At 39.3% G+C, this 26,458-nt stretch overlaps 2 protein-coding genes and 1 long non-coding RNA gene across 3 annotated transcripts; 1 reads left to right on the top strand and 2 right to left on the bottom strand.

Annotated features, from left to right (window-relative positions):
* Positions 1-918: 918 nt before the first annotated feature.
* Positions 919-2,330, bottom strand: LOC148876924 (uncharacterized). The gene is made up of 3 exons (XR_016110002.1): positions 2,076-2,330; positions 1,781-1,862; positions 919-1,676 (listed from the first exon to the last, which is right to left on the bottom strand). It is a non-coding gene; the product is annotated as an uncharacterized LOC148876924 (long non-coding RNA).
* On the top strand, positions 2,248-7,914 carry LOC148876925 (co-chaperone protein p23-1-like). Its single transcript, XM_088978504.1, has 6 exons — positions 2,248-2,517; positions 6,053-6,239; positions 6,336-6,498; positions 6,602-6,639; positions 6,716-6,776; positions 7,637-7,914. The coding sequence occupies exons 1-6, from the start codon at positions 2,513-2,515 to the stop codon at positions 7,708-7,710; spliced, it is 528 nt and encodes a 175-aa protein (XP_088834630.1). The 5' UTR covers positions 2,248-2,512; the 3' UTR covers positions 7,711-7,914.
* A 1,932-nt stretch (positions 7,915-9,846) lies between these two features.
* On the bottom strand, positions 9,847-13,725 carry CPB (Subunits of heterodimeric actin filament capping protein Capz superfamily). Its single transcript, XM_088978519.1, has 8 exons — positions 13,435-13,725; positions 12,668-12,738; positions 12,457-12,570; positions 12,125-12,207; positions 11,941-12,014; positions 11,720-11,839; positions 10,222-10,317; positions 9,847-10,017 (listed from the first exon to the last, which is right to left on the bottom strand). The coding sequence occupies exons 1-8, from the start codon at positions 13,561-13,563 to the stop codon at positions 9,934-9,936; spliced, it is 771 nt and encodes a 256-aa protein (XP_088834645.1). The 5' UTR covers positions 13,564-13,725; the 3' UTR covers positions 9,847-9,933.
* Between the last annotated feature and the right edge of the window lie 12,733 nt (positions 13,726-26,458).

The following is a 26,458-nucleotide window of genomic DNA, read 5'->3' on the forward strand; positions in this document are numbered from 1 at the left end:
TGGTGTTAAGTGTTCTTGATTCTCAAGGGTTGGGATCTCCTAACCTAGGGTGGATTTGAGCCGAAATGAGCCGAGCCAAATAGTATGAGGCTCAAGACTCTTCTACAAGGCTCAAGCTCAAGCTCGGTTCAAGCAAGAACCTTGAGCTTGAACTCAGCTCGAGTAAAAAATTCATAAGCTCGAGCTTGATTTTGAGAAAAAATATTTTATAAAAATAAAAAATTATATATAAAAATATTTTTTATTTGATATTTAAAAAATAAGAATTATAATAATTAATAATTCTTAATTATATATATATATATATATATATATATATTGGAGATGGCTCGTGAGCCTCAAGATAAACTAAGTTCTAATAGGCTCGAACTCGGATCTTTGCTACCCCTTATCTCCTACCAACATAATACATTCCAACCCCTACCAATTTTATCTAACATTTTCATCACGAGATTGAGACCCACCATAAAAGTGATAAAGTGAGATCGGCCATGAATGAGAAATGCCGTGTCAAGTCATGCTGGTGCTTGGTAGGTTGGTGGAATGGAGATAGAATCTACTCATTGGTAGGTTGGTGGAATGGAAATAGAATCTACTCGTTACATAGGCGGCCTCAAAGGCACCTCTTACCATGCATGGGGAACATCTCCCATACTAATTAATTATTATTCGTGGAAGATGTTATCAATGCATGGTGGATGTATATATCTCGGTAGAATGTATTTTATTGGCAGTGATTGGAACTAGATTTTCACTCATATGTAGGAATTTGGATCTATTCCTCACATAGCATGACTGTCTTGGCCGCATGGGGAACGTCTCCCGTACTTATACCTATTAGAGCAAATCTTTTAAATTAGTCGTATTATTCACGAAATTAACAAACGGTACTCTTACGGTTTAGATATTGTCTTGCGGTTTAGATATGAAATGTTGAATTTGCCCTTTACTATTCATCAAAATTTCAAAATAAAACCCGATAGACGAGATCATTGCTCTTCGTGGGAGAGGATGCCGGTGTTCCCCTTCAAACACTTCTCATTTCTCCAACAATGCGAACCCATCATCAACTCATCCTAAGTCTCATATCAACTTAGAAAATACAGAGCTCAAATGGTAAAGCCAAGCTGTTCAAAGGGGCACCGTAGCGGCGGAATCTTCCGGTGGGGATGAGATGAATTTGGCGGGTGGTCGTTCAAGCTACTGTGATCTCAAGAAGCTCGAAGCCGAGTCAAAACCAGCAGCAACGAACACCATGCTTGCCAACAGCCGCAGCAATTGCCAATGCAGCCATGGAAGCACAACTCGTTTGGGGTTTCTGACGGCCGATGGGTTTTGAGGCACTTGTTAAATCATCAATTTGGTTGCTGTGAGAAGGGACACACTTGTGAAACAAATCAGCTATGATTTGAATATAAACGTTCCAAATTGCCTCAAAATCTCTCCGAACCTCTCTAATCGGCAGTGGCGGTGGTGTTTTAGGTACGGGGAAGAGAGGAGATCGAGCACGCCGGTTCCAACAACAGAAGTGGCAGAGGCGCTTGGTGCCGTCTATGCACATCCCTGAATCTGCCCACTAGGCTGTTAAACCTCAACTTACGGGATCGTCACATCCCTGAATATGAATGATCGTTTCCCTTCCTTTTCTTCTTCTTCTTCAACCCGCAGCTCACCTCCTGCAACTTAGAAAATGCAGAGCTCAAAGACAAACCCTATAACAAGACCTGCAACACAACAAGACTTCCAAAGCCCAAAACCGTATTTGATATGAGACTCAAACCTGCCTCACTGCAGCTGCCGACGAGATGAATCAACGAATGGGTATTTTGTCCATTCATGCAAAACCCAGATATGCCAAACCCCTTCCAACAGCGGTGGTGAACATTTAAAAATTTTAAAATAATTAATACTCACATGATGTTACATGTAAATGGAGTGTAATTTTCACAAAAAAGTAATGGAGTGTGACGAAAAATTAACGATAAAAAAAAATCTTAAGCAAATGCAATTGTAAGAAAACTTAAAAATATAGTTTGTAAATTTCGTAAATAATAAGGGTAATTTAAGATATTTACCTATTTATTATTCATGGAGAAATGTTCCGGGTGATTTGTGTCTGTGAGATCGATCGGTGTGAGGCGTATCCAATTCCATCTCTTGATGCAGAAAATTTTTATTTTCGGTGATCCTACAAGGTGCAGTAGGCCGCTTTTATAATAGACGGTCTAGATTGGTCAAGCGATCCTTAACAAACTATCTAGCGACAGCAGAAGAATGAATGGAAGAATCTAGAAGGAGGATAGCAGAGGTATATTACCGTCTATAAGCTCAAGCCGATAACTTCCATCCTCTCTCTTTCATATTGTTGTGTTTCGACTTTCTTATATTTTTGGTAGCGACTAGCGAACTTTCGACCTTCGAGTAAACGAAAAACGCAGAGCGAAGGGTGGTTTCTTCTGCTTTATCAAAGTTACAAACAAAACCTTCCTCAAAATCCACCGACAATAAGAAGATGAAGTACGGGTTCTTCCTTTTATGCTCTTTATTCACATTTTTCCGCTATTTGCAGTAGAAATTTCGTTGTTGTACAACCTGTCTGTTCTGCATCTACAATCAATTTTAGTTGTTACTTTTCAATCGATTCATGGCCTGCTTTATTGATGGTTACAAACATGGGAGTTTGATTCGGTTCAGTAAATATGTTGGGTTAAGCACCTCAGTATCTTACTAGGCAAAGAGAGTGAGTGTTAGGGTTTCAGTGTGCTTCGAGCACTTTGGTGCTGCTCGAATTTAGTGTTGTTGTCTTCAATGTGTTTTTATGATTTTCGAGAACTTTCATGTTGAGTGACAAACTTCCTTTCCATAGATTTTGATGCTGTGGACTTGTATTTGGATGTTTCTTCATGTTTAGAATTTCATTTTGGTGTAATAGTTATTTCTGTAACTTCAGTCTTGTTATTGCTATGGAAAAGCTTGTATTGTGGTTTGAATCCTATTATGGCTTTTGTAGGCTTTTATTGTTTGCTTGGTTCTTTAGGTCTTTTTTTCTAGTTTACTGCTTATTTGGGAAAGGAAAGCTTTTAGATCCATGTTTGTATGCAGTTTGCTGTGATAATGTTTGTCGGGCCTCTAATGAGGCCTAATAATGACTTTCTGACCTTCCAGAAAAAAGTAAGAAACACAAATTGCGTTTTTAAAAATTAAATCAATTCATATAAAAGACCTAGAACCGTAATCAAACGTATTTCAGATTATTTATATTGATACAACATTGGCAACCCCGAGATCTTTAAATCATTTTACAGTCAATATTTTAGTGATTGCATGCATTCGAATTTCTATATTGAAATCCTGTGAAGCATAGCTGTTGATCCTAGGGCAGGAACTAGGTCATTAGCAATGCCTTTTCCATGTAACATGATGGTTTTGATGCAAACTATAAAAGTTATTTTCTTGTTGATTCATGGGCAGAAATGTTATTAGTTGGTTTGCTTGGTTCATGCCCCTTTAGTGCACCAGGTCTACCAAAGGTATCCTTCTATTTTGGTTTGCCACCATATATCTGTTTAATTTTTTAGTGTATCAATTTTCCTTTTCAAAAAAAAAAAAACTGAAAAGGCTCTGAAAGTAATCTGTGGTAAATTTTGTTTTTCTACTTTTGTAGATATCTGAATCTGAATATAGTGGAATTGTTCGGTAATCTGAATATTACAATGTCTGAAAAATTCATTTTACAAATTTACCCTTGAAATTGTTCTTTCAATCACAATAAGTGAAAATGACTAAAATACTATAAAATAATAAAATAGGTTATTAAATAATATTAAAAAGAATAATTTTATAAAATTAATTGGCCTCCTCCTCTCTGCAAATAAACCAACATAGTTCATTGTCTTCCACTTGACACCAAACAGAGAGCAGCGGCAACCTCCCTTCCCTGATCTCTTCCCCTTCCTTCAGCCAATCTTCTTTCATTCTCCCTCTCTCCCTCTCTTTTCCTCACTCTATCAAATTCAAATCACCGAAATCCCTGCTCTTGACAACGGCAACGAAGTCTCACAAGTGACAAGTGGTGGTAAAAGAGGTCAACCTCTTCCCGTTTTGGATTTTTAATCATTGAAATCATCTTCCTGCAATCTTTCCTCTATTTTCTTCTTCAACCAGTCATCCCCTTCCCCTTTTTTGTTTGGTTTGAAACCTCGCCGTCACCGCTGCAACCTCTGGCAGTGGTGACTCTTCCCAACATCTTTCTCTTCCCTCCCCAATACCAGACTGTACTACTTGCATCAAGGGGTGAAAAGTGACACAATGGTGAATCTGAGAAGGTATCCCATCCCTTGCATCAAGCGGATATCCTGAAGCACATCGCACGAGCGAAGCAGGCCGTCTTCTCTGATGAATCAAGAATGAACTACCTCCAAGAAGATGTAGCAGATCATCACAGTGAAGCACATCACTTTTGCTTTCTTGATTCATCAGAGAAGGCGACAACCTGCTTCTCTTGGTCTTCTCATCGCAAACAAGAGCATTTATTTGGGGGTTTCTTATTTTTCCGGATTTCTGCATAAAATTTAAAATCTCATCCTCCAAAGCAGGAGATCAATTGCAAAGGGAAGAAGACAGGAGGGTGCAGTGGGGAAATACATTTTGTCTGCTACCTCTAAACGCGCTCAGAGGTAGTGGGTCCTCTGAATAAATCAGAGGCATTTTCAGTGTTAGGAGGGTCATTTCAGAGACACTACCGAACAACCCTGAAGTGCTGGAAAGTAAAAATTTTGGTGTTCGGAGCTCAGTTCAGCACTACCAAATGCCACCTAACTATTAGGTATACATGCTTTAAGTTATGAGTGATCGTGATACATGCTTTCCTTTGTTAGGATTTTCAGTCATGATTTGATTGATTAAATGCTTGTAGACGATATTTTAATGTTGAATAAAGGAAAAGGATTTATTAATTTCCCTTCCTTTTGTTTTTCAATTAGCTTGTCACTTTCATGAATGAATCTAACTAAGTTACCTTTTATTTAGTGATTCGATTTGTATTTCATTCATTTAAAGCAAGGCTGAAAATATCAATACAATACACCTTGCATTGGTCATATCATATTGTATCTTTTAGTCACCCAAAAACTTTATATAAGGAGTATGAATATTTTAATGGATTTAATTTTTAAACTAAAATATGTATTAACAGACCCCCTTGCCAATTTGTTAGACAAAAAAAAAAAAAAAAGAAAAAAGTAGTTATGATGAAATGAAACTCTCAATACACAAATTATGCGTATTGAGAGGATTGATGCCATGATTTAAAGTAGCCTATTTACGAGACAAATTTTATTAAATGAAATTATTATGAACCAACTTGCAAATTGATTCAAGTCAAACCAATTCATAAATTACATCCATAAGTAGCAGCTTAGGTGACTACAGGTAGAAAGTAGAGACTTTGTGAAGTGTAAAATTAATTTGTTGTTTATAATATAATGAAATTACATCTCCAGTCCAGAGCTTATTGAATCAATACTATTCATTCTGGCCAACTTGAGTAGGAAGTAGGAACAGAACTAGGAGCCCTCCCCCCTTCCCCCTCCCCCTTGAACTTGATGGTTTCCAAAAGGACAGTCTGTGCTATGCCACCATAAACTAAACTGATTCAGCCAATTTGATGTTTGAACTTGATTGAGAGGGGGCTCTGGAAGAAAATTTGGTAAGTGAAAAACAGGACAGGAAGCATGTGTGTCTAGCCAGGTTGACCAGTTTTCCCTACACTCTGGTTTTCCTGGGGAGTCTTTCTTAGGTCAAGGATATCATAGTTTATCCAACCAACAATGGTGTGCTCAGTTAACAAAAATAGTTGTCAGATTTCAAGGCCCTTCAATATCTAGTGTTTATATCGTATAGACATATCCTTTTACTGACATCTGTCCATCAATTAATTGCTTATTGTTGATACAGGTTTTAATATTGTACTTATATTTGGATTGAAATGGCTTAACTATGTAGTTTTTATTGGTAGTATTTCTAATCTACCTTTTTGGACTCTCTGTTTTAGCCGACATCCATCATTGAAATGGGCCCAAAGGTCTGACAAGGTCTACATCACCATTGAGTTACCGGATGCTAAAGATGTTAATCTCAAGCTGGAACCAGAGGGCAAATTCTTTTTCTCTGCTACCAGTGGGGCAGATAAGACACCATATGAAATTGACATTGACCTGTATGATAAGGTTGATGTGGATGTAAGTATTCTAAGTGGAATAGCATTACCCTTCACTTGCTATATGAATGAATCCAGTCATCAACCAAGAGAAATGTATTAATAAGCATTATTGCAGGAGAGCAAGGCTAGTGTTGGATTAAGAAATATATGCTACCTTGTGAGGAAGGTAGAGAAGAAATGGTGGAGTAGATTATTGAAGCAAGAAGGGAAACCTCCAGTGTTTTTGAAAGTTGACTGGGACAAGTGGGTTGATGAAGATGAGGAGCAGGAAAGTAAATGTGGGTCTTAACTCTCTTATTCCTATTGAATATTCATTTTCTTTACATTCTTTTTTCATATCCTACTTTCGTAATCTAATTTATCTGGCAATTGGGATTGCAGCTGGAGCTGATATGGATTTTGGGGATTTTGATTTCTCGGTATGTAGAGACTTAGCATGTTAGATATGGTTGATGTATAGCACGGTGCCTCATGATTTCTCTTTCCTGCCTGCAGAAGTTAAACATGGGAGGTTCTGGACCAGAGGGCTTTGATGATGCTGCCGAGGAAGATGAAGGTTAGTCATGCTAAGTAATAGAAAATTATTCCAGATTTGCCTGATACAAATGAAATACTCGCTCTGTTCTCGACTGCAGAAGAGAAATATTTCTTCCCATCAATTCCCAACATGGCTTCCCAACGTGCAATTTAGCTCACCTAAAATTCTAGTTGTTGGACTGTTTTTTATGTGATATACTAAAAAGATAGAATCAGTAATTGGGTGCTTACTGCTTAGGATGCACAAGGTTTTAGACGGAATGCCCACTGGGAAGATGAGATGCTTCATCAATCCTACCTTCCAAACTTGACAAGTGTTACGCTTATTTGGTTGATGATTTTATTGTTTATGTTTGATCCACTTGTCTTGGATAAAATCTCCAATTCCATGGATGGAAACAACCACCGGGGACTGGGCACAGAGAGGGGCATAGGCTTTTTCTTCTTTCTGAGGGGTTTCGTACAGTAAAAGTGAAAACACACTACATGAACCTGGGGGTAGCGCATCATCGAAGTCCTCAAAAGTGTTTTTTTTTTTTTTGGGGGGGTAGAATGTTGTCCTCGAAGATGACCCTAGCTAGTCTATCCGGGGTATTTTATTCTTGTTGAGCCAATCCCAGTTTGTGCCTGTGCCCGGGGACAAGGCCTTTGACTTTCTCCCCTTGTTTTGTTAATTGAGTTTGGAGGCACCTTCCAGCTCCATCTTCCCATTTCCAAATGCTTGCAGTGGTGCGAATTGCTTCACGGTTTTGTCTATGATCTTGCTTCAGTAAGCTATATTTGTTTGTCACCATAATCAATAGATCTTACTGGGGTATTTAGTTTTGATTCTAAATTTATAGATGTTACTTAATTGGGTGGTCGGTGCCATTTCAACAGATGAAAGTGATACTGAAGAGGTGGAAGCCAAAGATGCCAAGGCAGTTGGTGATGAATCTGAGGCAAAAGAGTAAAGCATGCTTCTTCCCGAAATGAGCATGGTTTTGCACCTCATGCGCCATCAATGACAACACTCTCTGTAAAGAACACAAGTTTTGCTCCTTAACCAAATCTTTTTGGTCTAGATATCACTGATATTATGAATTGGTTAGACTGGATAAAATGGGGCTTTGAATCCCGAGTTATTCAATATAAACTGCATATTTTTGAGTTTTAAATTATTTTACGTATAGAAGTAGGAGCCATCCTATATGGCTGGCAATTATTTCAGGAGTTGTTTGTTTGTTTATTTCATCATCTTGGCGGGAACAAGGCTTGTTGCTTTCTCTCCGTCAGCATGGACAAGCAACTTTACCCAAGGGGACCAGCACTTCTACTCCACCGAAGAGCCGTTCACAGCTAGAAGGATGTGAACGGTGGGGAGGGGGGTGTCAGAAAATTGGCCTATTCAGAGTGATCTGATCGATATTGGATATACTCTCTTTCCATATTCTTATTCTAATAGAAGGGTGACTTAGTCAATTGGGGGTGGGATCTGTTCGCATAATACACTGGAACGTGGGAAATCCATGTCTCACATGAACCACTATTAACAACCTCCTTTAGTGGACAAACGATTTCCGCTGAGGCCTATGGATTGTCCCTTTTTCTTAGATATACGGGTGGTCGGCCCTAACTAATAATAGAAATTTAAAAGAACTATCGAAATATTGGATATTGACAGCAATGACGTCAGGCAGTGTATAATGTAGGTTTGTAAACTGTTATATACCCTTTTCAAGCAATATCCTGCCCACGATAACTCTGCCCACGTTACTGATGCAAATATGTACGCCATAAATACATACAAAATAATATAAAATGTAAAATTTTGCACTCAACATATTTGCATTTATACTCCTAAACTCAGCTTTAGGAGAACTATCCCTTAAAGTTAGCTGTTAGAAGGAAGAACCCAAGAACATATTACCCCACAACATCGGATACAACCGATGTGGATACATTAGCATCCCATACTAACAACATGGGACAAATGGATCATAACATAAACAGCATTCAGTTGTTATTACTCCAACAGAAATGGGGGTTGGGTTCACCTTGCTGCCAATTGGATTTCCTAAACCTTAAAGCAAAAGTAGAGCAACTTATGGAGCTCTTTATGCTGATATTTAAAACTGGATTGCTTAGAGTTGGAACCGGACAAGGAAAATGAATACAATTTTTTTACCAAATATATAAACGTGAAATTATGACTAAAATCCACTTAATAATTTTTTTTAAACTTCACCATAAATTAGGGGTGAGCAAAAAAAAAAAAAAACCAAAAAATCGAACCAACCGAAACCAAACCAAAAGTTCAGTTAACCAAACCAATTGATTCAATTTCAGTTCAATATTTAAAAAAAACAGTACCGGTTCAATTTCAATTAATCAGAATAGAAAACCAGCAGTTAACCGAACTAACTAATATACATATATTTATATATGTTTTATATTTTCTATACATTATAAATTAATAAATATGCATTATATATATTTATAATATATAATATATTTTTTATTATTTAAAATATAACATTATATATTTCTAATATTTTATTATATTTATATATTTTTCAAAACTCAGTAGCCCTGATTCGGTTTCAAAAATTAGCCCATAAATTCACTCCACTATCAAACTCCCCAATATAAAATCTTTTTTTCCAACTGTTGTACGCCTATAACAGGGCCAATTAGGCACCCTTGTCATACGGTCATCAGAACCATGCTACGATTTCCACAGTTTGTGATGAATGGGATACAATGGACATTAGTAAGCATTTCTGTAGGTGCTTTAGGGCTATGGCCCGAATGAAAATAACCCTTCATTGTTCCCAAGGCTAAGGATGACATTCTATTTATAGGATTCCAGACGGTTGAAAGGTTATAGATAACAATTAGGTTATGTTTCGTTTGAAAGAAAATAAGAGAAACAGAAGGTTGACGGAAATTCCTGGAGGAACTCTGAAATTTCTCTCTTCCAAATTTCTTGTTTCTCTTATTTTCTTTCAAACCAAAAACAGCCCGACTCATGCCCCTCGTAGAATGAATCTTCTACCATGGATTCATGATAGAGCCGCTACACATATTTTGCACAAATACTGTAAACATGTAAAACTAACTGTGATGTTATATTTATGAAACAGGGATACAAACAACTTGTTTATCCATCTCTTTACATGCCCATGGTATTGCCCTTAGCTGCTTGGCAATCTCATCTGCACCACTTCAGGAGACGGCCTAAGAGTGCAGATCATCTCTTTCGTCTTTCCAAAATAGACCTGCCATTTACAGTAGTGAATTAAACTCATCGATTCAGAATCTATTTTGAAAGACATCCATACATGTTACATAGCAGAAAAACAAATGAAACCGAAGGCCAAATAACATGTGTTATGGGTTTTACAGTGCTAGTACCGGGAAACAAGGTAGGGCCTTCACAACAAATACAGACAAGATAATCAAAATTACGGGCTGGTGCTTACTTGATCCAGGGAGTTTCTCAGCTTACTCTCCATTTCTTCGATCATCCTTCCCATGTTACAGAGGTGACCCTCAGCAACTGGTAGATCCATATTCATCTTCAAGAAACATAAAATAGTAAGTATTCTTACATTTTCATAATACAGTGGAGCATGGCTCCAAGTATCAATTTTTGTGTATCATTCAATTCAAAGTGATGATCCTCAAAAAAAAAAAAAAAATTCAGATTTCAAGCTTTGAACTAAGCCACCTGTGGTAAGGGTATTAACTATTAAGCACTGAAAATGGCCAATGCCCAAAATCCACATATTCAGCGTTTTGGTTACCCTGAAAACCAATACGTATGATGCTTTGAACCTTGCAGTGGAAAACTTCTGTGAAAGAAATGTCACCCACCGACTACGTGCCCTCACAGCATGCTTGGGGGCTGGGGCACATGCACATGCAAGTTTATAAGAATTGTTGTTTGGTAGGTTCACTTAACTAAGGCAATGACTATTAGGCTAAGTTTGGGAGTGTTTATTTTGTTTTGATCAGCTTCTGCAATTTTGTTCAATTCTTTCTTTTTATTTCTCTGCTATTCAGTGTCTCCTTTTAGCAGGGATCTTCCATCAATTTATTTTTTGGATAAACAATCTTCCTTCAAGGTATTAATGAAAGAATTCTGATTGTTATTAATTAAAGAAAGAAACTTAAACTTCACAAATTGGATCATACCAAAATTACTATTTAGGGCTGTAATCAGATTGGGCCCAGCTACATCTGCATCCGGTCTGATTATCAAATCTTTGGATCCAGATCTGATCCAAAATCTGATATGTCGGGCTTGGATTGGATTTTGATTTAATCCACAACCATTTTATTGTGCACAAAATGACAAAAAAAGTTTAAAAAAAAATAAATAATAAAATGTTGAACTTATTAGTTATACTCACATAGTTATATTACGCATACATAATAATAATTTTTATTTTTTAATCAGTCCCAGATTTTAATCTGATCAGATTATTAGCATCTGCATCCAACCTGATTATTAATCGGATGCAAGTTATGGAATCCAAATCTAGGATAATCAGATAGGACGCCAAATTGGGTATCAGATTTTTTGAGTTGATTGGCAGCTCTAGCTGTAATTGGATCGGATCCAGCTACTTATGATTACTGGATCATAATATCGTATACACAATGGGCCTTTTCTGAACATTTCTTATTTCTTTTCTTTTTCCTTTATAGGATTTCTTTCTGCAATCCAAGTTCAGAAAAGAACAATAATAAAATGATGACTTGTATACCACATCTCTAGTTCTCTACATATTTTGAAGAACTTTGACTGTTAATTGAAATAAAGATAGTCGGGAAAAATGAAACAGAGGAACAGGCTCATTTGATCTGAGGAGTGCTACACAACTCCCAAGTGGTTTAAAGCAGAAAACGCTGAAGAAGAAAACAAGCAATTAAAGATGAAAGCTTCCTACTAAACTATTCCAAATGATGAAATACCTGCCGTCTTATTGATCCTGATAAACTGAATGTGCTTGCCGACTCTTCATTCGTGGTCAATGATAGCATGACTGTACTGGTTAAGCAGTAACGAGCCATTCCATCTTCCTCTACTCCTACCTAATTGGAAAAATTTAATCTTACAAAAGAATCAACAGAAAGGATAACAAAAAGAACGACTAATAAATATTGCTTCCAAGTATCAATACAATGGTACCCACCTCAATTACATGAATAGCATCCCATAAACCTTCTTGCAAGTAACCCCTACGGCCCTGACCTGACCTTGAGCCATCTTCAACAAGTAATTACTACATATTAGAAAAAAACAAACTTTTCCATTTCTTCTTTACAGGTAGAAACATAGTTTAATTTTCTCTGTGCAGGCATATTGTAAAACCTAACCTTTTTTTACTAAGAAGCATGCGACAAAACCTTCATTGTCATCCTCCCACACATATACTGATGAAATACCGCCTTCATAATACCTACCAATTTAGTGGTTAAATTTCTATTACTTCCTCGGAAACAGAGGTGTCTTCCTTAAAACCTTATGCAAGCTCTAATTACATTCCAGCAGGCAGAATAGAGGCGCGCCTCAGTAAATGATATTTTAGAATAATAAAAGTAATCACCAATCAAAAAAAAAAAAAAAGAAAATAATCAAATGTTCAGTTATTCTTGAAACAATTTATTATCAGAACAAACCCAAGGGTGAGGTAGGTCAAAGATCTCACTGGTCACAATAAATTGCAAAGACGCCATTTGCTTCGACTTCAAGTTTCCTCAACTCTGGTGATGGTTGCTGCCCATCTCCCAATGGCGGATGATATTTGTTTGACCAAGGTGATCTACAAAAATTCATCGATTTATAAAATGTCTACGGGAAACCAGAATATCTCAATACCACTTTCAGGAGCAACTATTATTGGAATAGTTAGCAATTACCTATAGGAATCCGCATCTCTGTTGTAGTCACACAATATGAACTCTTTTCCACACTCTATATCGTAGGATACCTGTTCTCTTGGTCCAAAGAAGATTTAAAATATTAAACGGAAGAAAGAGTAAAAGGATTAACCTTCCTTCCAGAAGAAAGAAGCTAGAAATAAGCCAATTACAGGAATTGAGTGGGAATGCAGATGAGCCAAATCAGTGCAAAACAAGGTAAACGCGCTTGAATATAGCATTTGTTGCCTTCAACTTGTACTTTCATAACAGGGAAAAGAAAAAAGACAAACACACCAAACATCAAAAACCGCAACAAGTACTAAATTTTAAAAGGATTCCTCTTTGCAAGCTAACTCGAGACAGTGGAAAATAACATTACAGTGCATTCAAAAAAAAAAAACTACATAAACCAAAATATGAGAAAGAAAGATAAATAGGCTGAGAGGGACGGGCGGGCCTATAAAAAGCAAAACTGAGGCAGATTACAACTAACAACAGTGAGTACTGATCAAGCAATCAACCAACTCACGTGAACGGCATCATTTTGCACAAACAAGCCAAATAACCGAATAACAAAGAGCAAGCGAAAGAACTCAAAACTCTATGAGAAATTAGAAATAAAGATTGTACAAAAGTTGAAGGGAGAATAACAACTTGGATTAATTTCTTCAAGCAAGGAAACTCCGTAAAGCACGAACCGATCTAGCAACAAAAACCAGTCAAATGAGACAGTACTAGAGAGCTGCAAGAGAACAAAAACGAACCTGGAGCGGCTGATCAACTTGTGAGAGGAGATCTGAAGAGTGTTGAGGCAGGAGACTCAAAAGGGCAGAGAGAGCCGTGTCTGTGTGCTTTGGGTGGATCCTTCGCATTAAGTCCATTGCGGTCTCCATTTCTTTTTACAAAGAGTGCGCAGGTGAAGGTGCGTGCACTAGATAAGATTTCTCAGAAAGAGCCGAGAAGGAAAGGACTCCGCAAGTTGAAAGCAAAAGAGAGAGAGAGAGAGAGAGAGAGAGAGAGAGAGATTTCAGACAAGGCGCGCGTTCTTTGATCCTGAGCTTCTCTCGCGGGAACCGTCTTTTATACCTTGAGATTTGTTTTTCCTAAATATGTCACAGGTAAATCGCGAAACATACTATTAAGGTGAATCTCGAGGAGTCAAAATGCTAGTAACCGTTGGATGTTTTGGTTACAGTGATCATTGGCGACAATGACTGAAAAATCGCCTGATAACACAACGGGCTGTTGCCTGCAACACCTTCTCAGGTGATCCATTAATGCCACGTGGCAGATGCAGCCACTCACATTGAAACTCTTTTACTACCAGTAGACTTTCGTTCCTTTTAAAGAAAAGGGGACTGGTCCTATTGACGGTGGATGTTGAAACCACCTCATCCAGATTACAAACAAATCGAAATCCTCACAGCCCCGCGGATTAGTGACGTGTTAACTTCTGATTGTCTTTGTAGGTTGTACACGAATTGATTGACTCTCGCTCGCTGCATGACACGTTGGTTAAACCTAGAAGACCCTTACTGGGTGAAGAAACGTGTCACATAGGGAGAGCCCGCTTGACAGCCCAAGCTGTTTTTGGTTTAATAATTCTGAAGACCCTTACTTGACAGCCCGCTTGACTCTTTCTGCTGGACGATAAACCAATAATAATACACCACGTAAGCTTTGTACACAATTGAAGTTTACAAAAATGCCTTTGAGACATTCTAGTTCTATGCTTGGGCCATTTTAGGTTTGATGAATGGGCTGCTTCTGGCCCATATAGACCCATGAATTATGAAAGCAAGGAAGAGTCAAGGGAAAACAGGAAATATATATATATATATATATAAAAAGAGGAATCGAGTGGTCATGACTCATGAGTTGTTGTGCACGTTATAATCAAATCATGGCCAGCATGAGTAATACCCTACTTATGACCTATGATCCAGCAAACAAGAGGAAAAAAGATACGTTGCTTTTCTTTTCTTTACTTCTCCTATCCTATGTTGTTGTTATTATAGCATGAACATGCCCAGTTGTTTTTAAGTCATATTTACCCGAAAAAATAAAAATATCGCTCAACCAAGCAAGCTATAAAAAGTAGGCAATGCTGAGGTTATTTATTCATGCAGCGCAGAATAGCTCTTTTGATCAAATTGTTTTATCGTTATCGGCCTCTAGATTTGGAAAACGATTCAGCCTTGTAAAGATGATTGCAACCATTTACAAAATTTTGCTGATAATGGACCAAACCAAAGGAGGCAGTGTAGGAAATGTATATGATTCAATTAGGCCCATTCAATTTTGGAGCCCATACGACCCACACAATCAGACAATTCCTGGTCATGTTTCTACAGGCTATACCAGGCCAAATACAAATATTAATAGTGACTGTGACTGAACGCAATTTATCAGTCATCAGATTTGCCAGGGCAAGCCAGGTTGGACCGTCCGTTTGAACCAACTCTCATCAGTACTTGATTGGTTCAACGGACCAGGTTATATCAGAGTTGATTGATCTGATGAAATTTATAAACTCCTATTGGATGGTTGGACGACCAGTTGACTGCTTCCGATGATGACCATGTCACCTGGTCTGATAATTATTTTCTCTCTTTGTCCAGCCATATTTCCTTTTTCCAGTTTTCTTTTCTCTTTTCATGTATGTGATGGATGAGTTGGCCAACTCACCTACTTACACCTCTCTCTCTCTCTCTGTCTCCTATTTTCTTTTCCTTCAGTCATGCATGATTGAGTACCGAAGCCGATTTTTCGGGTTGGATTCGGACTAAGCCGGTCCGAGTTGCACCTGTAGTCTTAAACTCATAGCTCCATTTCTAACCATTGAGTATTGATGCTCCTTCGCAATCACGTCTGTCGATTGATACTTTGAACCATGCAGGAAATGTCCATATCATCTTTTCCTCGAGTCCCATAGCTTTTACTTTTGACTTCTTTATAGAACCAGTGTGAAGACAAATAAGCATTTTCAAGGTGAAGTGGTTAGTCATGAATGAATTGAGAGATAGATGTCAAGGGAGGATATTTTAAGCTCTTAATCTTTCAAAACTTCGTATAGGGAAAAAAAGTGACAATTAGAAAATGTTGTCTAAATATGTGATAATGTTCGTCGAAATTAACTCTATCGAAAACAAAATAAAAGTCATGAAAATTTGTCATTCCTATTATTCAACCTCTTTAAAAAAATCTAAATTAGAACCGTAACAATCCGGCTTTATTTTATTTTGTTTTTGAAATTGGCTATGAATTGCCTACGCATTAAGGAGAACATGATCCAGAAAAGCCCAATTATAATTACAATCAAAACAGACACAACACAAAAGAGATGGAGAGAAAGATGATGATGATGATGATAGTTGGGCTTCGAAGGCTGTTTGGACCCATATATTGTATGGACCTCCATAATTTGCCACTAGGGCTCATGTGATCTACAAGGGAAGAATTGTATAATCTTTTGTCGTTAGTGTTTATATTAAGGCTGCATTTGGCATTCCTTATTTTAAGGATTTGTCTTTTTTTTTTTCTGTTAAAAATTTAGTGTTTATAGGGGCATTTTAATTGTAAAAAGAAAATAAGTCCTTAAAATAAGAAATACCAAATGCAGCATAAGCGTTTATTGAACTCATCATTTTATTAGAAGCTAAAAGCACTTGAGAAGCGTCAATAATAATAATAATAATAATAATAATAATAATAAAGTCGGAACTGGCATTTGGTAAAGAAAGGCTCACAAAGCAGTTTCTCACCCCAAGCAGCCGGTTGAGAATAAGTCAAAAGTTTTGGGTTTTTGGCTTCTCACATTTTGGAAGCCCTTTTATTTAAAAAAAAAAAAAAGACCATTTAAAATGTCATACCAAACACTGGAATGTGCTTATCTAAATAAGGATTTAATCCAAAAAGTGCTTGCTTAAAAGCGCTTTTAGAAAAGGAAAAGCACTCCCAGACGCAGCTGACACCCATCGGCTAGATGAGTATGATCAAACCACCTAGATTCGAATTCGTAATCATATGTTGAAGCTGATTACTTAGCCCAGCTAATCTCATACGCAGATTTGTTCCTCACCCTAGTAGCAACCCATCAAAATATGGCCATAATTAGCGCAAAAGTATGGGCCTCATCTGGTACGTAGGGCCCAGACTTACCATAGACGTTATTTCCAACAAAAACAAATGCAATACCCAAAAGCCTTTTAACGACTAACAAGGAATGCAGCAGTGGACCAGGCATATCCTTTGTTTAGGCCTTAGGTAGGCGACGACAAAGCAAAAGGGTGGAAACTAACGGATCAAATCAAATAGATGGCTCCACATTCTCAGCCCCCCTAACGATTGAATCGCTCGGAGCGTTTCTGCCCAATTGCTGAGGCGAGAGGAAATCATTGATGCAATATGTTATGTTGTTCCAGAACTCTGGGCTTTGTATGAGATTCATGCTTGCTGAACGTCTCTCATGGATAGTTTGATTCAGAGTCTTGTATCCGTTGGACCGTCGTCTATCTTTTGTTTTTTTTTTTTTTTTCTGTTTGATTTCTTCTTCTTCTTCTTCGCCTTTCTTCCTTTCTTTTCTTTTCTTTTTTTTTTTTCCGTTTATGTTATGTGATAAACTCAAGGGCAACCCAAAAGGGCCAATTAGGAAATGCATTTCCATGGGTCCTACCTCGTATCATTGTCTTTTGGCCACGAGCTGAAACTTTCCGAGACCGGGAGGAATGGGCCCTTTTGGGTCCCCAGCCCATCTTGCATCGCCGAGGATTCCTTAGAATTATCTTTCCTGAGTCTATCCAAGGGCCCGTTTGGCTCTCAACACACCAGACCTGATTCCTATTCAGGTTTTTTTGCTTGAACATGAATCTGTTCCAATACTTTGGGGTCTATTACTATATTGGGTAGTCGGATTTTTATGGACTCCTTCCAGAACTAGGGCTACTACAGTCAGGAGGATTGAAATAATGAAGTAAGAAGTTCCAAATGTACAAACAATTTTTATACGTGTGTTGTGTTCAGATGATCACACCCCACTAGAAACGGGTCCCACTTGCCAAGTATCATCTTATTTAGATAGATTAATTTTTGTACTGTTTGATCTCTTAGCTTTTGATTGAAGTTCTTTGGGGCTCTATTGGATAATTTCACAGAGGTGAGATCATCTGGCCGTGCTTGTTTTAACCATGAAGTCCCGGGGGGGACCCGTGCATCAACTACGCCATTCAATGGCACCTCATGTGCAAGCTCTCAGAGGCATTTAATTTGTTCTTGCCTTTTAGAAACAACCACATTGATTTTTGAGACAAAGGATGGAGAGATCCATCCATCCTTCGTCTGCTCAAAGCCTGAAAACTAGTTCCGGTTAAGTCATTGAGGCTTGCTTGATTATTGATAAATCAATTTTTTGGTTAATTATCTCGCATTTAATCTGCTTTTAATTGGTCGATGACTCAGAGGCCAAAGTGGAGAACTTTTGCTGGATGAGGACCTGGATGATGGGTTGATCAAACCGAGCTGGGGGTGGATTAGGTGCCGAGTTGACTGAGCCGAGATAGATAGGTTAGGTGTCGAACTGACTGGGCCGAGCTGGGCAAGTTAGGTGCCGAAATGACTAGGCCAAGCTGGGCAGGTTAGGTGTCGAACTGATTGGGCCGAGCTTTACAGGTTAGGTGTCGAACTGGTTGGGCTGAGCTGGGTAGGTTAGGTGCCGAGCTGGGCAGGTTAGGTGCCGAACTGGGTAGGTTAGGTGCTGAATTGACTGGGCCGAGCTACATATTACGTGACGAGCTGACCAGAGGGCCAAACTGACTGGTGGCGACTTGGATTGATTGTTGAGATTCGTAGTTCTTTAGAGACCTACAAGGAATCAATGTCAGAGGACCCAGGGTGGCTAACCCGGCGAGGTCGCTCTGATGATAAAGTCAGTAATTTCATAGTAGACTGCGAGCGAAAAATCAGAAAAAGTATGAGAGCTAGAATATGCTTACTTGCCCCCCCTCATGTCATTGGGATTGGTGCCTTTATAAAGGCATTGTTTGGCGTGGGGTTCATGCACCATATCCGAGATTTTCGAGAGGTCGCCTAAGTGATCCGAGATTCCAGGAGGCAACCGCCATGCACAGTGACCACCCTCCGGATCGTTCGGTATGTGGGCCAACTTCCAAGGATCGTGGGAGTGTTGGGATATGCATGTCGAATTTATCAGCGAGCACGTCTCGCAGGTTGCCAGGCCGCCATGTCGGCACCTGTGCTAGGCTGCCAGTTCGGCACCTGTGCCAGGTCGCCAGTTCAGTGACTGTGCTAGGTTGCCAGGTCGCTAGCTGGGACACCATCATCTTGGCTAATGCAAGTTGTTGCCTAAGTGGTTCCGAATGTCACCTATTTGTTTCGAGATGGCACGTGTAACAATGTCATTGAAGGGCCAAATCCTCCCTCATCAATTATAAAAAGTCCTTTTCATCTGTAATTCTTTCTATAGTTACAGATCTTCCAATCCTCAAGCAGGGAGCTTGTTTTGGTTCCCCTAATGGTAGCTGATGAGGGCGAATTTGGCCCTCTAATGACATTGTGACACATGGTACCTCAGAACAAATAGGTGACACCCGGAACCACTTTGGCAACAACTTGCCTTAGCCAAGTTGATGGTGTCCCACCTGGCGGCCTAGGCGCAGCCTAGCTGCTTGGCCCTGGCGCGACCTGGCACAGGCACGTCCTGGCGGCCTGGCCCTAGTGTGACTCGGTAGCTTAGCCCAGGGCGACCTGGCCTTGGCGTGAACTAAAAGCCTGACACAAGCACCAACCTGGCGGCCTAGCCCAAGCGCGACCTGGCAGCTTGGCACAGGTGCAGCTTGGCGGCCTAACACAAGCACTGACCTGGAAGCCTGGCCCAGGCGCGACCTGGCAGCCTAGCCCAGGCGCGACTTGGCAACCTGGCACAGGCGTGACCTGACGACCTGGCGACTTGCAAGACGTGCTCGCCGACAAATTTGGCATGCATATCCAAATACTCCAATGATCCTTGGAGGCTGGCACACGTGCCGAACGATTTGGAGGGGTGGTCAACGTGCATGGCGGTTACCTCCAGGAATCTCGACCCACTTAGACAACCTCGCAGAAATCTCGGATATGGTGCATGAAGCCCACGCCAAACAATGCCTATATAAAGACACCAACCCAGAAGCAAATAAAGAAGCAAGCAAGCAACTAAGCAAGTTCTATCTCTCAGACTTTGTGATTTTTAGCTCGTAGTCTAATATGAGAGTACTGACTTAAGCATCGGAGCGACCTCGCCAAGTTAGCCACCCTGGGTCCTCTAACATTTGGTTCCTTGCAGGTCTCTAAAGAGCAACGAAGCTCATCAATTCAGCTCGCCACCTGGTCAGCCTAACACCTCACAAGCAGTTCGACACCTCACAAGCAGCATGCCACCTGGTCAGCTCGGCACCTCATAGGCAACTCGACACTATAGTCAGCTCGCCACCTAGCCTACCCAGCTGAGTCTAGAAGCAGACCAAATGATGAGATACTTAGCCAAAAAATCGATACATCAACAAAAATTTGATTCATCAATTGGTGCTGTCTTTGGGAAACACTACAAAAAGTTAAGTTCTCATCTTCTCGCTTTATAGTTTCATTTTTTTACTCAAAGACTATGCATGAAGTGCTAACAGACTAAGCAGATCTATCAACTTTACTTTCAATTTTGATAAAGCCTCATCAGTCCTCTTTGCGAGGTCCCCCCTACAAAGATGAGCTCATCGTGGCTTCCGCGGGAATTGGCGGCCAATAGACTGCATGAGCGCCCTTGCTGGTCGAGCCTTCCAAGGCTTCCGTGTGAGCTGGCAAATTAAAGTTAGTAGTGCTGCCCCCCGTAGGTCAAGCTCCTAGTAGCTTCTTGTAGGAGTGGGTGACCAACATCACGAGGCTGATGCAGCGTAGTCATAGCACTAAGGCACCCACCTGACGGTCCAGGCGTGAGCTGGTGGCCTGGCATAAGCGTGGCCCAACGGCCTAGCCCTGGCGTGGCCTGGCACTGGCGCGGCCTGACCTTGGCGCGACCTGGCGGCTTAGCCCAAGCGCGAACTGGCGAACTGATAAAATGCCTCGGCACTACAAGTCCTAGTTGCCTCTTTGGCATGGGAAAAATCAAAGATCAAGGAGAATGGACTACGAGTCGCTCCTAGAGCTTAATGGCTAAAATACTACATAAAACCCAGTCGCCTCTTCGGCATGGGCAAGATCAAGGAGAGTGGACTACGAGTCGCTCTTAGAGCCTAAGGGCCAAAATAACGAACTAGCGAATACCTCCTCACCACATAAGACCTAGTTGCCTCTTCGGCATGGGCAAAATCAAGGAGCGGACTGCGAGTCGCTCCCAAAGCCTAAGGAATTGAATCGACGCTTATGAGCTCATCGAATTATTCATTCCGGGAGTGGGGGCAAATGATGAGGGCGAATTTGGCCCTCCAATGACATTGTGACACATGGCACCTCGAAACAAATAGGTGACACCCAAAACCACTTTGGCAACAACTTGCCTTAGCCAAGTTGATGGTGTCCCACCTAGCGGCCTGGCGGCCTAGCCCTAGCGCGACCTGGCGGCTTGGCACAGGCACTGACCTGGCAGCCTGGCCCAGGCGCAACCTGGCAGCCTAGCATAGGTGCGACCTGACGACCTAGCACATGTGCTGACCTAACAACTTGCAAGACGTGCTCGCCGACGAATTCAGCATGCATATCCGAACACTCCCATGATCCTTGGAAGTTGGCCCACATGGTGAACGATATGGAGGGTGGTCAAGGTGCATGGCAGTTACTTCCAGGAATCTCAACCCATTTAGACGACATCGTAGAAATCTCGGATATAGTGCATGAAGCCCACGCCAAACAATGCCTATATAAAGGCACCGACCTAGAACAAAAGAAAGAAGCAAGCAAGCAAGTAAGCAAGTTCTAGCTCTCAGACTTTGTGATTTTTAGCTCATAGTCTACTATGAGAGTACTGACTTAAGCATCAGAGCGACCTCGTCGGATTAGCCACCCCGGGTTCTCTGACATTTGGTTCCTTGCAGGTCTCTAAAGAGCAACGGACCTCATCAATTCAACTCGCCACCTGGTCAGCCCAACACCTCACAGGCAGCTCGCTACCTGGTCAGCTCGGTACTATAATCAGCTCGCCACCTAGTTTGCCTAGCTCGACTCAACTCGAGCCAAAGTTCACTTCGGCCTGAATCATCGGCCACTTGAAAGTAGATCAAATGACGAGGTACTTAGGCAAAAAATCGATACATTAACCAAAATTGATTCATCAATAGCTGTGGATGTGGATGTTGCAAAATGGAGTCCTTTCTCCTTCGTTTCTTTCTATTACATTATTCACAGATTTGACCTCGGAAGACAATTCCAATACCCGAAGATTGAAAACATATAGAAAATTCACAGATTCAAACAAAGATATCCAATCTTTCTTGTCTCTTTCCTTTATAAAGCTCTTGAACTCGGTTCAGGACAACCGACCTTGCCCAGTCTTTCCCTTGGTCCCTGTTCTTATCCTTCTTTGTTCTTGTAGTGTTTTTTCTTATGATGTTCTGTTTTTTTTTTCACTGTTCTGGTACTTGAAAATATGTTGCAAGGGGCAAAGTTTCTACAACAGCTTCCCATTCATTCCCAACAAGATACCGCGAAGCCAGCGTTTCGCAGCTAGCGCGCACTGTAGTTTTCTTCGCTTCCTACGAATCGAATGAACCATGTTCACCGATACGAGAGACTTCCCACTTTCGATGACTCAAACTTTAATAGTAATAAGCAAAATAGTGAAGCAAGAAAAGTGATAACCAATCAAGCTGATAACAGGTTGGATCATAATTTTTATGAGAATGAATTTGCTAGTTAGATTGTTCCCAAAGTAGTTCGAGCTAGGGGTGCAAGTCGGGTAGCCGGGCCGTGTTTAAGCTCAACATAGGCCCAATTCTAGGGCCGAGCCTGAACTGTTCAACTTGGGCTTGGCCTGAACCAAAAAGTTGATGCACTTAGGTTTGGCTCGGTCCTGGGCCGGGCTTGGATTGGTCAATCAGCCTACGTTAAATTAAAATTTAATAAAAATATATGTATAGGGCCAAGCTCAGACCAGGTCAGGCTATTTAAGGACTAGGACCAGACCTGGCCTGGCCCAAAAAATAAAAATCCTCCAACTTTTGGGACCAGACGCAACCTAGGGTCATAAAATCCAAACTCAGCCCATATAAAATTGCAGGTTTAGTCTTGGGTTAGACCCACCCAGTTGTAACCCTAGTTTAAACGAGATGGGAATCCATGTTCCTTTTATCTTTCCCCATTCTCCATTCCATGAAAGATTTCAACTACAAATATACTGTGGGTCGTGTGAAGAGAGAGCATATGGGAGGTCTGAAGTGTGGGATTGAACATCCGCCCATCTACTGATTCCCTATCTAGGAACAGTCTGGATGAGCCACAAGATCTGTCCAAATGGCAGAAATAAGTATGGCAACTTTTTCTCCTCGCTGGTGTGTATATATATAGAGTAGAAATTTGTTGAGGCATTAGACTGTCTTTGGAAATGATGCAGATGAACTGTAAATTTCGGTTCAGGGTAAATTTGCATTTTGGTTCACTTTTGTCTGTATTTGACAACATTACATTTATGCATTGATAAATGAAAGACCAATGCATATTTAGTTTGATAATAAGATGTAAAAGTACATCAATAAAAAAGAAGTAAATTTGTATTCAAATGGGCTTTTGATAAAAAAAAAGGGCATATGCTTTATTGAAATTCATTTTTGCATCCATTACAGCTAAAAGTCTGTTTAGTAAAAAGATAAATTTGTTAGTGCAAAATTAACCCAACTTTACAATTTATATGAATCATTTTACACTACATATTTGGCAACGTTTTTAAATACAGCATAATTATTTTTAAGCCTCGTTTTTTCGTATTTTGCAGGATAATATACTTTGCATTTATATTTATATGAGGTTATATTGGATTTCACAATAAGCAATTTTTCTAAAGAGTATTAATTATTCATATAACCAATACCTTCCTAGATGATGTATAAATTAATTATTTACATCCAGACAAATAAAATATGGAAAACACTTGCCCAAATAAACTAACCTATCTAGGTGAGTGAAGGCGAACGAGACCTTAATTTAAAACTTAATAGATCTTAGCCTTATCAAAATTATTTGTAGTGTATTTTGTTAAAACTATAAATACGTAAACAATTTAGGTAAAGTCGTAAAGATGTCTAAACAACATGTTATTGAATTGTCAGATTATTAGCAAGACATATATAGGCTGACCGAAACACAAACATGGAGAGTCTACCTATAAAACCAACTCGACATTGAGTGATTGATAATCATATTTAAATTAAATTTAAATCACATTCGATTATATATATATATATATATATATTAAAATGATTTAAAATAGATTATTTCCCGTGAATAGATTTTCTGTCAAAATTCAAGATCTTGGGAGAGAGTATTTTTTAACCAAAAGAATGGGAAAATGTTCTTGTCAAATGGGTCATTTTATATTAAAGACAAACCCGAGATTCCTCCATGTGAGCAACTTAACTTATGTGACCTTGAGCACTCGAATGCTTTACCCATTAGTCGGCCTATCCAATTGGATGGGGGCCACTACTTCTTTTAATCATGGTGATATACGGGCCTTAGCAAGTAACATCATGTCATCAATGGATGGCCCTCTCTGCTTCTTTTTGTCTTCTATGAGTTTTATCACGTTACTGAGAACACTTTCACTTCCATTTGTATGGACCATAGTCTGTAGTTTGGATTCTGGACGAACCCAACATTAGGAAAAAGATTCAAACCAATATTTTGACTGTGGCGCTGAAATATCCACTATTATATATTCCGGAAAATTGAGTCACACCATCGACTACAGACATTATTTTTGGCAGAAAGTAAAAAAAGAAAATTTGAACAGTGATTTTTTATTTTTTTAATCGTATTCACTTGAATGGTAGGAGAAAAGCCAAATTCCCTTGGTTACAATACAACTCTTACTTCCACAAAACAAAAATGTCTACGACGGATGGCTAAAAGTGACCTGATCGATCATGATCTAATAATCTCTTAGGTGGGTGGGACCCATCCAATTAGTAGGTCCTGATGCATGAAATGTGATGCAGTACTTCGCACCTATAACACTGCCAGAAAAGGGGTGTTCACGAGCATGTATGATTTTGTTTTTTTTTTTAACAAAACAATTTTCACATCAACAAAGTTCTAGTTTTGTTTTTTTTTTAACAAACAAAATCAAACATGTTGCCCAATAATACAATGTATGCCCTGTTTTAAGTTAGTCAACCAGGTAATTGATCATAATCCCTGTTTCATGGTAAGAGAATTTTTTTCAGAGAGCTGAGTAACCGATACTTTCATGGTGGGTGGGTAAATTGTTTACCCGCCCACTAAAAACACCAATCCCTTCCCACTTTTTTGCCCAAGGAAATAATAATAATGGTTTTCGAATTATCATTGACCTAGATGGTCAGACTGTTCAGTCTGAAAATCGTTCAAGCAATTGGTTTGGTTTCATCTCTGAACTAGAATCTTGCCAAAAACTATTGACTTAATCAACAACCTATTCACCTGTGATATCAAACCATCAACCTATTTGACCTGGATAATGGTTTTTTGCTGTTTTTAATTTTATTTATTTTTAAATTGCAACAGGTCATTTGCATGGACCGAACAGTCAAATTATTGACCCAAAAACCAGTGGCCAAAACAGTTTTGATTGCAAGCCAATTTTAAAAAATGCACAAAAATGAGGGCATTGAAGTAATTTGAATAACTTTTGCTTAAGAAACACTTGCCCGAATAAACTTGCGTACGCAAATACATGAAAACGAATGGGGCCATAGTGGCTAATCTTGAAGGGCCCATCCAGATGGTCCAGGCACTAGTGTTAAAATGTCATTCTTTATATGACACACGGCCATAGAAAAATAAAAATTTACTTCTGGTTTTCTTTTTTCTTTTTTGTAGGAAGCTTCTGGTTTGCTTAGTAGTGCTGAAAAATTTTATCTTCGAGTTTCTTCAAAGAAAAATAAAATAAATACTCCATGATTCAAAATATCGATATATAAGGTAGAAATGTATCCGTACTTTAAACTATACTTTTTTTTTTTTTCAAATTTCAAATTTCAACAGATTTTTATATATTAGTTAAAAAAATTGGATTTTCGAAAATAGAGACCTACATATCATATCAAAATTTTAAACCTTTACTCGAAAAGGTTTGGTGAAAAATGTGAGGCTTGCTTTATTTGTCACTTGTCACGTATTAAGAGATCAAAAAACAGATTGAATGGGTCCTAGTACTCCTACCAATGAAGAGAAATGTTGATGGCTGATAAGCTACCTTTGATTTTAGTGTTTATTGGCTTGGCTTGTTGCCAATGGATGTAGATAGACTTCTATTTTTCTTTGTTTGGTGTTGATTGTTATTAAGACATTCGATACTCCTTTTTTTTTGGCGGGCGATGCGGCTTTTGTCCCTCTCGGGCCCGATGTCCATATAGGTCTACTGGCAGTTTGGAACAAAACATGTAGAGATTACCTATTGGTCATTCAAATTCGTGTCTCTTCAGTATGAGGGACATTATTTTTTTGGCAATAAGTAGACCAAAGGCAACCAGAGAAAAGAAGGTCTACCCGAGTCTAGGCTTACAACTACAAGAGCCTCAAGACGAGGATGACCTTAATACTCAAATCTTCTACTTT

Source organism: Nelumbo lutea, chromosome 1 (assembly GCF_056320005.1).
Source record: "Nelumbo lutea isolate HS-2025 chromosome 1, American lotus-T2T, whole genome shotgun sequence".
Classification (NCBI taxonomy): domain Eukaryota; kingdom Viridiplantae; phylum Streptophyta; class Magnoliopsida; order Proteales; family Nelumbonaceae; genus Nelumbo; species Nelumbo lutea.